At 37.7% G+C, this 13,603-nt stretch overlaps 2 protein-coding genes across 2 annotated transcripts; both read right to left on the bottom strand.

Moving 5' to 3' along the window:
- Positions 1 to 862: 862 nt before the first annotated feature.
- Positions 863 to 3,487, bottom strand: LOC120003557 (kxDL motif-containing protein 1-like). The gene is made up of 3 exons (XM_038852594.1): positions 3,341 to 3,487; positions 1,871 to 2,023; positions 863 to 1,126 (listed from the first exon to the last, which is right to left on the bottom strand). The coding sequence occupies exons 1-3, from the start codon at positions 3,454 to 3,456 to the stop codon at positions 1,024 to 1,026; spliced, it is 372 nt and encodes a 123-aa protein (XP_038708522.1). The 5' UTR covers positions 3,457 to 3,487; the 3' UTR covers positions 863 to 1,023.
- Positions 3,488 to 6,144: 2,657 nt separating this feature from the next.
- On the bottom strand, positions 6,145 to 13,603 carry LOC119999832 (homeobox-leucine zipper protein ATHB-14-like). Its single transcript, XM_038847601.1, has 18 exons — positions 12,665 to 13,603; positions 11,431 to 11,590; positions 10,956 to 11,071; positions 10,769 to 10,859; positions 10,568 to 10,663; positions 10,370 to 10,483; positions 10,133 to 10,216; positions 9,766 to 9,921; positions 9,602 to 9,676; positions 9,415 to 9,521; positions 8,893 to 9,079; positions 8,581 to 8,769; positions 8,394 to 8,474; positions 7,842 to 7,976; positions 7,145 to 7,470; positions 6,855 to 6,966; positions 6,602 to 6,751; positions 6,145 to 6,482 (listed from the first exon to the last, which is right to left on the bottom strand). The coding sequence occupies exons 1-18, from the start codon at positions 12,886 to 12,888 to the stop codon at positions 6,336 to 6,338; spliced, it is 2,550 nt and encodes an 849-aa protein (XP_038703529.1). The 5' UTR covers positions 12,889 to 13,603; the 3' UTR covers positions 6,145 to 6,335.

Genomic DNA, 13,603 nt, shown 5'->3' with positions numbered 1-13,603 from the left:
TAAGGGAAGTTTTAAGTTTGAAATTAGACATGATTTCAGGTTTCCAATCACAAAAGAAACAAGGATTGAAGGTCAATTAGAGAGCTTAAGACAATTAGAGGACATGCACCAAACTCCATGACCGAAATGATAACATTCACTGAGACAACAATGCATGGATAGGTAAGTCTTTTATTTGTCTTTTCCATCTACTGCAAAGAATAAATGCGACTTACAATTTATAGATAGTCCAAGCCTAGCTAGAGGGAGAAAGCGATGGGATCTTCTTGACAGGTAACTTCCCAGCATACAAAGCAAACCATCTTATTTAATCCAACTGGGCTGACGAAGCACAAGATGTTCTCTCCCTCATCAGTCCTGCAAGAGCCAAGAAGGTAGGGTTACAACAAAGCACAGAGGAAGCAAGTGTAAAGCATCAACAGGACTAGCAAATACAAGCTATGCCAGAGATTTCTTTTCCTTTTTTACCTTGAGTCTTGAAGTTCAGGACATGAGGAAATTTTGAACCTCCAGAGTCAACAAAGACGAGCAAGGAGCTTCCAAAAACATGCTAAGCATCCTTATAATCTTACAGCAGAGACGACGATTTTCTAGGGGCAGGGTGAGAAGGTTGCAGATTAAGTCAAAAACAAGTTCTAAGAGGATCAAGAAAGCTGGGTAGGATTAATGGAAAGCATTCATTTCTTTTGGTTTTTGCTTGTAGCATCAAGCTAATTTCAATTACTACTTCAAAACTTTTATCAGACATACAACAAACAAGCTTAAACCTAGAGATTTTTCAAGCTTCCGCTTTCTGTTTTTCCCATTTTTCGGTTTTCATTTCTCTGTTTTTTAATAGAAGCAATAAGGGTTAAACAGATACTTTGTACAGCACATCCACAAAACCTCATTCCATATTGGAAAGAAATTGTTCAAGAAGAAAAAGAAGCAAAACAAATCCACATGATGTTTATCTTGCATTTGTATGCCACAATGCCAAATGATATAAGCGTGCTGCAAACACGTTGACAAGTTGTAATAATTCTATTGAGGCATTTCAAGATCTGGTCTTCGGTCGAGTACTTCTATTGTTGACTCATCAGGAAATGCATCTGGATAGGTAGCCAGAATTTTAGCCTTCATGCCCCTGTAAAGGAAAGGGGGGAAGGATTCAAGTCAAAAGCACGAATCCCTATAGATGTGAGGTTAGCTGTATTAGAAAGTAGAAATACAACCCCATGCCATAGCAAACAAGGCGCGAAGAGTTTCTGCGTCTAAGAGGAGATATATACACACACACACATTTCAGTGGGAACAGCACAAAATAAAGAACTCCAATACAAAATGCCCTTATCAATTAACAACTTATGAAACAACAAATAAGAAGCCCTAACACCTAATCATAAGCTGACCACAAAACTCTCACTCGATTTGTACCCAAGGAACTAAAAGACGAGGCATGTATAAGTTCAAAGAGAAAATAGAGTGAGGAGAAATACATCAGTTGGCATAACATGGAACTATGAACTGAGCATATAGGTGCATTGAACTTCTACAATTGTTGTACCAAAACCCTTAAATAAGTTACAATCCAAATGTCCTGATAAGCAAAGATATGATTAAACAGCCTAAAGAGTAAAGACAGAAGTCAGGCGAGAACAAATCACCAGCTTTTACTCATTTTTTTCCCTCACTTTCAGGAAGGAAACAAGTTTTATTTTTTATCCTCCTATGATAATGAAATAATTTAGATGAAAAGCTAAGGTAACCACAGAAAAGGGGGAATGCAAGGGGAAAAGAGAGAAGAAAACAGGGAAAATAAAGTCAAATACCACAAATCATAAATTTGGAGTTTGCCAAATTCAAGGAACAGAGCATAGTTTGACTGTACCTAAGCTTCTGAAATATGTAATCAAGGTCTGACTTCATAGACTTTAATACACGTGTATTTCTTACAAAATCGCCAGAAACCTCAGCAAAGCAATGCTCTGAATACTCATTGAAATGAGATAAGACAGCATTACTGTCTTGTAATCTTCCTAATCTGTAATTTGGGGAAGACAAAGAAGCAGGGGATAGATGTAGTCACCAGCTGCCATACTGACTTAAGCAAAAAAAGACATGTAGAAGAATATAAACATGTGCGGTGGTGAACCTTAAGGAGCCCACATGCACCCCAATCATTCAGTTGGCATAAGCAGTAGCAAATAATACACAAGTTATTCCAACTGGGTAAAGCAAGTCTGCGGCAAGAATAGAGAATGGCCATCAAGAATATTTATGCCACCAATCAAGGAAACAGCAAGGCAAAACAAGCCCACCAAGGAGAAAATATGGCCCTTACCACTAGCAGTCTAGAATCATGGATGCGTCCACTTATGGGAGCAAAGGGGTTAGCAAGCCAGGTTCTTTTTAGTACTAAGTTTTTAGCAGCGCAGACACGATATGAGTATGGTCACTTCTACAGATTAAGAATGGCAACACTTCATAAATGAATAGGTTCTGCTAAATCATAATAATCTTGTAAATTTTGAAATGGAAAAAGTACGTATAAGAGCCACAAAATTCTACCGAAAATTTAATGGACGCTTGGGATTTTAATCTCCAGAGAAGTTAACGAATTTTAGATTCCCTAGCAAAAACACTAAATTTTCCATGGAATGGCCAATGCTCATCAACAAAACTGATTCTTCTATATTTGGGTACTTGATACCATTTTGAACACAGAAGAACATCAATGACAAGAAATTATTGTGAATTCAACACGATATGACTCTTCCTTTTTTCTCCACTACAGTGCTACATTTATCTTACCAAGTCATTGCATCAGTGAATCAGAATCTGAAACTAAATCAAGGGATTAAGAACACATCTGCAGAGATTCATGTAAAACCATAATCCTTTGTATCTTTTCATTTTTGCTGAGCTCACTTGCTCCTACATATGCAGTAGCAAGCATGTCATTGAATGAAATAGATTGTACCATGGTCCATGAGTAAATCTTTATTAATTACAATCCTAACCAGACGGGCTGATTAGTTCCAAGCCAACCAAAATTTGAACTCAAAGACAACAGGAACTTCAGACTTCTTATACTTTGTAACAAATATATTGTAAATCTTTGTTGAATTACTTCCTATAACAGTTAAGTTCAACTACGGGCTTTTAATATATACACACTATCTTCTTGAATTACTCAAGCACAGAGACGCACACAATCCAATAACAAAGCATGATTTGTTCCAAGACGAAATTTTAAGCTTCAATACCCGATCATATAACTACACCAACTGAGAAATTGAAACTGCCAAACAAAAATGTAAGATTAAAGATTAGCAAAAAGGGAGGAAAAGGGTGATACATGAGGTTCTGCGATTGCTTGAGGGATTCCAAATCGTGGTCGTTGATTAGGGTTTTGAACTCACGAGACATTTCGCGCGAAGCCGCGTTGATCGACTCTTTCTCCTCCTGCTCCATTTCCGATCACTCTGAACATTGAACAAACAAGCGTGGGCCTTTCACGCCATAATTCGGTTCAAATACTCATACGAATGGGCCTCCTTTCTTGGGCTCAAACAGACCAACTGTTTTTTGTTGGATCTTTCAAGGAGGGCCCTGTAAATACAAAACACGGTGGATAGGGCCCATACTATAAGCCCATAAACCCATATATCCATAAATCCATAAATCCAACTGACACAAACTTGTTACTTTTTTTACTTTTTTTTTTGAAAGGTTACTGTTTTTTACTTTGCATGCCCAACAAATGCAATAAATAATAAACACCAAAAAAACTATCATTACACTTCATGAACAAAGGGTTAATTAAAATACTGTCAGTGCAAGAACAGCATCTGCATTCATAAAACAAGTACACGCCAAGCCCCTGTCAAACCCAAATTAGTAATTGTGTTAGCTGTTAAATGATAGTACTGGACTACTGTGTGAGTCTCATCAGACCATGAATGATATAGTCTACTAAATCTACCATGTGAGACTCTAAAAAGATTTCTTTGCTTCTTTCTTTCTGCTTAGTGCAGCAGAGCAGACAGGAAAAAAAACAAGGCACTTTAATTAAACAATCCCTGTTAAGTTGTTTACTGTTCATTGGGTTCTGACAAAGTCACACAGATCTTTGAACACTTTTACTTAATTGATTTTGTTTAATGGCTTCTGCACAAATTGTAAGTAAACACTGTGCCATGAAAAGGATTTCAACAAAAACATAGACAAAACTGGAAAGCCATAATAAAGTCAGGAAGGTTAGTCCCCAAGCATGCATGTATCATGCATGCATGTTGTGCTTACATATATACATACACACACATACACGTAGACTGGAAGGTGGGCCCCTTGATATACGTATATATCATTGCCTTCTGTGACATGCGTAGACTGATTGGTCAGAAGCCTGCCTGTGAGGGATTTCCTTTCAGTAAATATATATAGGTATTTTTTCTTTGACTTCTGTAGTTTTCCACTTTATTTCTCAAGGGTAGTTACTTACATGTCTTGTAGAATTGTCTATATCTGCGGCGTCTGCGTGATACTAACCTACCAAGCATTTAAAACGACGCCGTACTTTACTGGGCGACAAATTAAAGACAAAGCCAGAAAGAAGAAAGGGCGAAGGCACAACTTTTGATGCGAAGGGATTAAGGGATCGATGTGACATGGGCATACCATGACTTCACTCACCATTGACTATATTTGTGTGCTTACGTGGCATGACGTGGTTTCCATGGTCCCACTCTGTAACTGTGACAGCATTCACAATGGTATGATATTTAACAATGTTAACAACATTTTTTGAATAAATATAGTGTTGTATCATTACAATGGGTATAATAGAGTGTACTTTAAGTACTTAAAATGTTACTTTTTTGATAAGTATAGCGCTACATGCACACAATGGATGAAAAATGACACCTGAAAATTTAGTTGTGGAAAAATGATACTTGAGAGTTGGAGTATATATATAGTTGATGAATGGTGAAGAGAGAAATGATAAAAAGGAAGAGAGAGGTGATGAAAAGGAAGAGAGAGAAAATGAGAATAGACTATAGAGTGTTGAAATTTATGAAGTGTTGATGAATAGTATTTATTATGGGACTCATTCATCCAATTGAATTGTGTCACATAAGAGAGAGGAGAAGAGAGAGAATGATTTTGAATTGTTGTATTATATGGTTACCATTGTGGATGCTCTGACCATACAACTGAAATAACCGATTTCCCCTCCCTCTCTCTTTGGTCAATGTGTGGCACAACAACTGCTACCGTCTGATTTGACCCTTCAATGCCGGGTTTTGATTTGACCAAAAACTACTAAAAACAGATGAGGATCGTGATTTGATTTGATTTGATTTGACCATGTTCATTAATGGATCTCTGTCAAGTAGACAGGCTATAGCTTAAAAAAAGATGGATATGCCTACACCAAATATCATCAAAAGGTATGGCGCAAACTGCCACGTGGTACGACCTATAGTGCTCTGCTGATTAGGATTAGTGTGATTATAGGGATTACTGCAATCGGTATGATGACAGGGGCTGCTGCTGTAATTCCTTAATAATGGTACTCACAATTTTTTTAAAAATTATGTTCATATTATATTTTGATCAATCTTGCTGATCTAACAATATAAATTTTGTTGAAAACAAAAATCAAAATCAAAATAAAAAATTTATAACAATTTTCGAACGTTGAATACAAATCCAAAACATTACATATATATTTCATGTGAACTTAATTTTTATTTCAAATAAAAAATACATCACATAAATTTTAAAAATTTAAAGGAAATATTTGACCCCTCTTTATGAATCTACAATGAAATCTATAAGAGTCTCAATACCAATTAAAATCTCAATTGTTAATATCCTAATTATCTCAATGATTGAATTGCGCACACAAGACGTCATGTACATCATGTGAGACATATTACGTCCACGAATCCACTTAGATCCTATGCATCCACCTCAACAGATAAGATAACTGAAATACGTTGACATCTTTATAATTTTCGTTTCATTAGTTTTATATTACATGAATACTAACTGAAGCAATGTGATGTTGCAACTAATATCACCAGAATCTATCATGCGACTTATGATTCTCTCCTAAACACCATGCACACTATGCATTTGCAGTGGAATTTCAAGTTCCAACATGTCTTCCAAAGACCATAGAAACCATAATCCAGTCATACACATTATATATAGGTTTTTCCGACATCCTGCGATTATAACATCCAGCATAATGCCATATAGCATCTTTTAAGGTACCAACATAGAGCAAATATAACTTAAATAGATAGCCAAGTCAGATTCAAAAGTAACTTTATTCATCAATGTCAAACAAAGGACCAGTTGATGAACATGAAGGCAAGGCAATGGTTTGAGTCCTCATCATTCACAACTTTCCATGCAACCGCATCCTCGTACGACACCGGCCTCCCCATGCTTGATATACAGATCCCTGCGGGCAGATATGCGAATCCCTGCAAATATAGGTTTGCTTATCAACATTTTGTTGAGGAATATATAGTCTCATTTGAATTGATGTTAACAGAGCGATGACACTAAAAGTGGAATTCTAGCTGCTTGGTCAGTATATTACCTGCTGCATGATTTTTGAGAACTCGTTGCAGAGGATCTTCCGACCAGCTTCATCAAGAATCTTGTCGAGCATAATGTCTTGAAGTGCGACAAGAGTGGTCTCCAGCATATCAAGACCAGCCTGGTTCGCGAAGGTGAAAACTGGAGATGCCTGCATTTTTAGTTCAAAAGTAATGTTCAGCTTTTCCACGAGCCATAAATATAAGGATTTCACTTAAAATGAAAAATCAGAACAATTAGATTAGTGGACTTACATTTGTCTTTAAAGAGCAGCACATGATTGCATCTGAATGATTCCAGAGTTGCTTCAACAATCCATCACCAGCTTCGCAGTCACCGCGAAGCAGTTCTCCCCCAGTGTGAATCCTGAAACATAACGCATTACACATTACTTATTATCTTATGCCAATCAGAATCATAAACTGGAAGTACTTCAAAAGCTCAGCTATTAAATGGCTTCCATTTCGATAAAAAGTGATGATGTGTATTCAGTTCTTTTGGGCATATGGACCGAAAATTATAGATGAGAACATGAACTGCCCACCTGTAACTTCTGCAAACCCATTGTGCCAATGTAACGGCCTCGGGAGAACCAGGAAGAGACTTTGGTCCCATATTTGAGCCGAGTTGGGAAGGAGCAATAGCCATTGCAACCCTCTGGACAGACCCCACCACACTTCGTACATAGGACCGAGCCATAGCAGCAACATTGTCTTGCAAGTGGCTCTCAAAAGTAAATTGGAATGCAATAGTCAGGACCGACCTAAGGTTGTAATTGCTCAGATCAGTTTCATTAGCTGGACGGACACCACCAGCTCCAACTTCAAGAGTAGATGCCAAATCCAATGTCCGAGATGCAGCAGCCCCATCCTATGTTGCAAAGAAACCAAAAACATATTCAAGGAATAGGTAATACCAGAAAATGGTTATAAATTGTTTTTACAATCATGACCAAAAATTTTGGTAACTAGAGTGAACCGCTATTAAGTTCATTTCTTGGCTGGTTTTAAACCCTAAAGTTTTTCCATTGCATTCACATCTGGTATAAGTTTTTTTTTACGGATACAACAATCAAACCCAACCAACTAATGAAATGTTGGATTAATAAAAAAATTCAGATTTGGTCTGTCAACAATTAGCTGCACTCCTAGCAACAGCCCTAACAAGATTTCTCATGACATCCCAATGAGTGGCAAGTTTAAAGAATAATTATGGTAGTAAGAACAAAAAAGTCACCCAACTGTTTTAGGATCCAGCGGAATGACACGGAAGCCAGATGGCAGCAAAGGAGCATCATCAGCAAAAGATTCGTCAATGGGAGCAAAAACAAGCTGAGCACAGGCACCAACTGCATTCTCATCAACTCCACTGCACAGCTGCCAAAATAGGATTATAGGAAGGAAAAAAAAGTCATTTACAAAAAAACCCCATAACCAACTAAGGATTCATGCATGTATGTACAATGGGGCAAGTAAACTTGGACAATTCTTACAGTACTGTAAGAGACTAAAAAACACAAAAAAAAAAAAAAAGATAGAAAATATATAAATTATTTTGTACTGGTGGTTATTGCCCAGAATTTATGTGCACAAAAAGCCTACGAGCTATTCCACCGATATCAACATGGCATTACATTCCTGAGATTATATTTCAAGGTGAAGCTCTTGCAGTTCCAGATTGTTTATGTTATTTGCTTTTCCTTTCTTGTGTTTTGTTTTTTTTTTCCTAGCCAATAAGAGATTTTAACTCACTGGTAAGAGTTGTCCATATCTATTACTCGAAAGGGTACACACCTGTAATAAGTACATATCACGCGCCATTGCTACATATTCGGGGGTGAAACCATGACCCTCTAGTCGAACTACCTCCAAGAACTTCATGAGTGAGAAATTTATGGAGAAGTTAGCATAGCAAATTAACTTTTATGATCATAGCACCAAAAAATGTAAAACCCAACAGATAAAGGTGAAAAGTAGTTACCTCCTCATTCTCCACAGTGTGGGCAAGAGGTAAAATGACCTGGCTACTGGGGAAGCCACCAGGTCTTGCACATGGAACTGCATAAGGACTAGACTTGAGACATGCTGCAGAGTAGGCATCAACCCCATAGTCAGCCCACTCTGAACGATGTTCCCTTAGAAAACGAACGAGCAAAGCAGGAGGAACATTCTGTACACCGTAAAAGAATCTTTATCAGGGTAACATAGCATGTAGCAAAACATGAAAAACTGAGATTCATAACCAGCTAATCAAAGACAATAAACACAGCCATCTTGGCTTCTAGGTAAGTACCTGCAGCAGCATTGATGCCTTGGCACACAGCACACCCCCTCCAAATGAGAACATTGATGCATTATATTGAGACCCAATAAATTTGTTTGGTGATGAATTTATCATAATGGTCACGTCTTCCAGACCATCACTACCCATAAGTGACCAACCATCATCAAGGAAGCCATTGACAGCGTCATTGAAACTCCTATGAAGTGATTTAAAGAGTTTATTTGCCAAAGAAAGAAGAATAGATAGAAGAACTTATGATTCACAAAAGAAGCATATGCTTTTCATCATCATTTGAGCCTTTATCCCAAAAATTTGGGGTTGGCTACATGAGTACATGCTCATACCATCATAAATGGTTTCCTTGCAAGTTATCTTCACTTGGTGTTATTCTTACCTTGGATCTAACAATCTCATTTCTTAAGCAATGTTTTTAATAAGATAAAAATTTTCAAATATTTCTGCAGGGGAGTCAAGTTGGCTTGCATCATAAAAAGATGATACCAAACAATAATGCTAAGTTCAGGGACCTACCTGCAGAGCCTCTGACTAAATGTCCTCAATACAGCAGGCTGACGACCCCCACCATACTGAATTTCTCCACTGGTCTCAAGAGCAATTTGTCGAATGTGCCTCAAGGCCTGTACAACAAATTCCAATTTGAACCTGGAGAACAGTAATGACTAAATAAGAGATATCTCATTTGAGCAGTAGTTCTTACAGCCATGGTCATTTTCTGAGCAATCATCTTTGATGACTCATAGAGTGGCCTAAGAACCTCAGGAACACTGCAAACCTGGCACAAGCAAATGCAAAGCAATAAAACAAAAAAGTATATCTAAATTTACAGGAGAACATAAAAAAAATAAAAAAAAACATCCTTACATCTAAATCAACATGGTCAACAATGTGAATGATGGAGCCTCCACCCTCACAGGGTCGGACTAGATATCCACTAGGAAGCATTTCAGCTCTAATAAACCCCGAGGTGGGGGGCCCAGGCGGCCCACCAGTAGCATTAGTTAATGACCTCTCGCATATCTGCATAAAATTCATTCTCACTAGAAACCACAAATCCTAAAGCAAACAGAGCAAACAGTAGCAGCAGGTAATCCATGCAAATACACAATGACAGACCTAATATTTAACTAAAAATTCAAGATCAACAGCACCTTGAAAAGATTAGTAATATCCAAATGAAAGACCATTGAATAGCTAGAATGAATAAAGAAATAAACCCCGACATTCATACCACAAAACTCCCATCTTCCAAACTAGTAGTATATCTCAGTGTCCAAAAGTCCCGTGCTGCAGCCAATGTTGTCGGAGCATAAGTCTGGGCAGAAGACACAATTAGAAACTGAAAAAAAGTAATGTGCCAAAGAAAGGGGAGAGAATGTCCAAAAGAATTTTCCACTGGGTTGGCAAGTGTGTATATGCATAAGAGTATCTGATAACAAGTAATATTTGGTTTTGCAAAATTACAGACCTGCATGTACATAAGCTCAATTGTCCCCCCATTTCCCGTAGGAATTGAACTCAACACATCAACACATCGGCAATCACGGAACCAAGATGGACGATCTTTGAGAATTTCAGCAACCTAGTAAAATTCTCAATATGCTTTATATCTGAAACAAATAATAAATTAGACCGAAAAGTAGGAAACAAAATGAGAAGCAAGTACCTTTGTGGGCTCTAGACTCACAAGGCCACAGGCTCGTGCTGCTACACCGCTACAGTTGCGGGAAACAGCAACGATTCCCATAGAATCCGGACCAGGCTACATTATTATCAATAAGAGAGATGCAATTCAGATTTAATTACAAAAACCAAAGCTATACAATATGAAAATATTCAGCACAAATAATCCTATAAAAAGTCATACCTTCATCCCAATCATTTGGACCCAGTCGACAGCAGTTCCAGTAGCCTTGGAAAGGAACTCTGCCAGGGTCTCCTCAGCTATCGAGAGAAGACTACAATGCAATTGAAGATTCACGAGCTAGTAAGATTACATTAAAAAGGAATCGAAGCATCCCAATTGAGCTGGGTGAGGGGACTGATTTACTTACCCAGCTGGGTTGTTAGCATCCTTTTTAGGATGCAGAGGAGTTGGGTTTTGCTGTTGTTGGTTCTGACCACTCATGACCACAGACTCACAGCTATTGTCTGTCGTCGTTGCAGAAGCCTGTTCACAAATCAGAATTCAAATAAAATCTATTACGACACATAAATGAAAAACATGTTTGGAAAGTTCTGAATGAAGCCAAAGGAAATTATGAAAAGTTCCTGACTGGAAAGCTCATCAGAAAAATATTCTTGAGAAGAACAAAAGAGGTACTGGGTTTCAAACCTTAAACTAAGTAAGTGCAACTAAGGTCAAGGATCATCCTATATTACAAAATACCATGCTTCAGATAAAAACAAAAACAAGATGGAGCGTAAATGCAGAGAAAGAGTAAGAGATGTCTGTTCTTGAAGCTTACGCATTGATCTCAGAATGCATAAAACCCAATCAAAATGGTTCGCAAAAAAGAAGAAAATTACAGTGTGCAGCTGTTGTTGCATGTATCCATTCTCATAAACCAGATGTGACACCTGCTTCTGCAATCGATCATTCTCCTCCATCAACAACTTATTCATAGCAGTCAGCTTCCGGTTGACAGTCTGAAGACGGGAAGCTTCCTTCCTCTGCTTCTCGCGGCATCTGAGAGAAATAGTCAAGGTGTGAAATGCAAGCACAAGACACTTTATTGGCCAACACCTCAAATTGCACAACCAAAACAACAAAGAACACAATTCCCTCACTCTTAAAAACCAAAGTTCTTTTAAAAAACCCAAACTCCTCTAATGTATCATTAGAATTGCTAGATAATAGACACACGCAACATAAATAAGACTAAATATAATATCCATGAGCTACTATATAAATGCGCTTATGATTAAATCTTGATCTTTTAGTTCACTGAAGGTACAAATACCAACTTCATCACGTAAGATTGATTAACCTTCATTGAATTTCAAATCCCCAACAAAGTGAACAAAGGATGAAATAACAGGAAGTTTCAAATTCTCTTCATGATCGACCCTCAATAATTGATTAAAAGAAAACGATGTAAATTTAGCTCCCGAAATTATCCTTCAGAAACATAAATATCAAACATCAAAAAACCCACAAAACCAAACAAGTAAATCAACTGCTAAACAAAACCAAGAGAGGCGGTCATCAAAAGCTAATAATTAGCTGCCACCATCTTCCGTTACATTTCCATAATACACAAATGGCAGAGACCTTCCCAGACAGATAAAGTTGCCATAAAAGTTTGTGCAGGAACTGAAAGGAAACCTTTAATCAAATAAATTGCAAAATAGTATAATTAAACAATCACCGAATGAAGGAAAGAATTTTCTGAGCAGCTCACTTAATCTTCGAGAAAAATGTTTTACAAAGTGAAAAGGCCATAGGTAAATGAAGTAAATACAGACAGAATGGCAAAGAATCACCAGACAAAGACTTAACAAGCTCCATTCTTCCCTTAAATAGAAAAAATTAAGACCTGCAACCATTCTGTCCCATCACTATGCTTTTCTTGTAAAGACCCACACAGAAAAGGCGTACAGATCAAGTAGTAAATATAAGAAACCAAGTAGAAATCCAATTGAAAACGAGAAGCAAATAATCCAAATCTGAGCATTAAAGGAAAACAAACCGAAACCTGCAACCCATTTTTAATTTACTCGCACAAGCAGACGAACTCACAAAATTGTTAAAAAAATTTACCTGCGGTTCTGAAACCAGACTTTGATCTGTTTGGGCTCAATGTTAGAGAGGATAGGGCATTCCCTGATAAGCTGCTGCCTTCTCAAAGAACTAGGCTTTGGACACTCCAAGTACACCCTCTCTAAAGCCTCTACTTGCTCGGTTGTATACCTCACATACTTACCTGAATCCATCTGTTGGTTTTTTAATGCCTCTTTGTTGTGCATAACATGCGCCATAGACATGACAGAGATTAACCCAAAATAATGAAAGTTCCAAGAATGTGTTTTTCTGGTCACAAAATGCACAAAGGCTACAAACAAGGGAGAGAACAACCCAAAAAAAGAAAACAATTACAGGAACGCAGGAGGACAATTTGGGATTAGAAGGGCTGTTGTTGCGCAGGTGTTGGTTCGTGATCTTCTTCCTTATTAGAGTTGGTTTTGTTGGTGTTGGTCTCTGGCAGGCTCTCTCCTCCAAGAGAGCCTACTCTCGCTTTCATCAGATTGATAATGGGTTTCGCTTCTCTTTTTCTCAAAGACCCACTTGAGAAAGAACTAGAGGTTGGGTCCTGTTGTGGTCTATTATCGCCAATCTCGAGATTCCAAGACAAATAGACAGAGAGAAACAGGAAAACAAGCCAAAACCACCAGCAGAAAGAGACGTATTTGGAGAGAGTTTATTGAAAAATGAAAGGAAAACACAACACAAGAAGACAACAGTAAAAGACAGGTGGGTATTTCACTGATCATAAACACAGATGTAGGCCAGCTGAATGGAATTTATCCATTTAAAATGGGGGTAGAAAATTGGAGAGAAATCATTTTCCTTTGTGCTCAGAGACCCATAATGTGAAAACAATAAAAATGAAAAAGAAAATAAAAGAATAATGAATGAGATGCAGCAGCAGAGCCTTGAATGCGTTGAACCTGAAAAAAGAAAAGAAAAAGAAAAGCAGAG

The sequence above is a fragment of the Tripterygium wilfordii genome, chromosome 1, assembly GCF_013401445.1.
Source record: "Tripterygium wilfordii isolate XIE 37 chromosome 1, ASM1340144v1, whole genome shotgun sequence".
Taxonomy (NCBI): Eukaryota; Viridiplantae; Streptophyta; class Magnoliopsida; order Celastrales; family Celastraceae; genus Tripterygium; species Tripterygium wilfordii.
The sequence above is the reverse complement of the archived record's forward strand: the minus strand, read 5'-3'. Positions and strand labels throughout refer to the sequence as shown.

Excerpts from the sequence above, each read along its gene's own strand:
- LOC119999832 (XM_038847601.1), bottom strand. The coding sequence starts at position 12,888 with ATGTCTATGGCGCATGTTATGCACAACAAAGAGGCATTAAAAAACCAA. Across the intron at positions 9,522-9,601 it reads CTCAGAAAATGACCATGGCT|GCCTTGAGGCACATTCGACA; the intron begins GTAAGAACTACT and ends TTTGTTGTACAG. Across the intron at positions 8,475-8,580 it reads ACACTGTGGAGAATGAGGAG|TTCTTGGAGGTAGTTCGACT; the intron begins GTAACTACTTTT and ends TCACTCATGAAG.
- LOC120003557 (XM_038852594.1), bottom strand. The coding sequence starts at position 3,456 with ATGGAGCAGGAGGAGAAAGAGTCGATCAACGCGGCTTCGCGCGAAATG. Across the intron at positions 2,024-3,340 it reads AAGCAATCGCAGAACCTCAT|ATTAGGAAGATTACAAGACA; the intron begins GTATCACCCTTT and ends CCCAAATTACAG. Across the intron at positions 1,127-1,870 it reads TACATATTTCAGAAGCTTAG|GGGCATGAAGGCTAAAATTC; the intron begins GTACAGTCAAAC and ends TTTCCTTTACAG.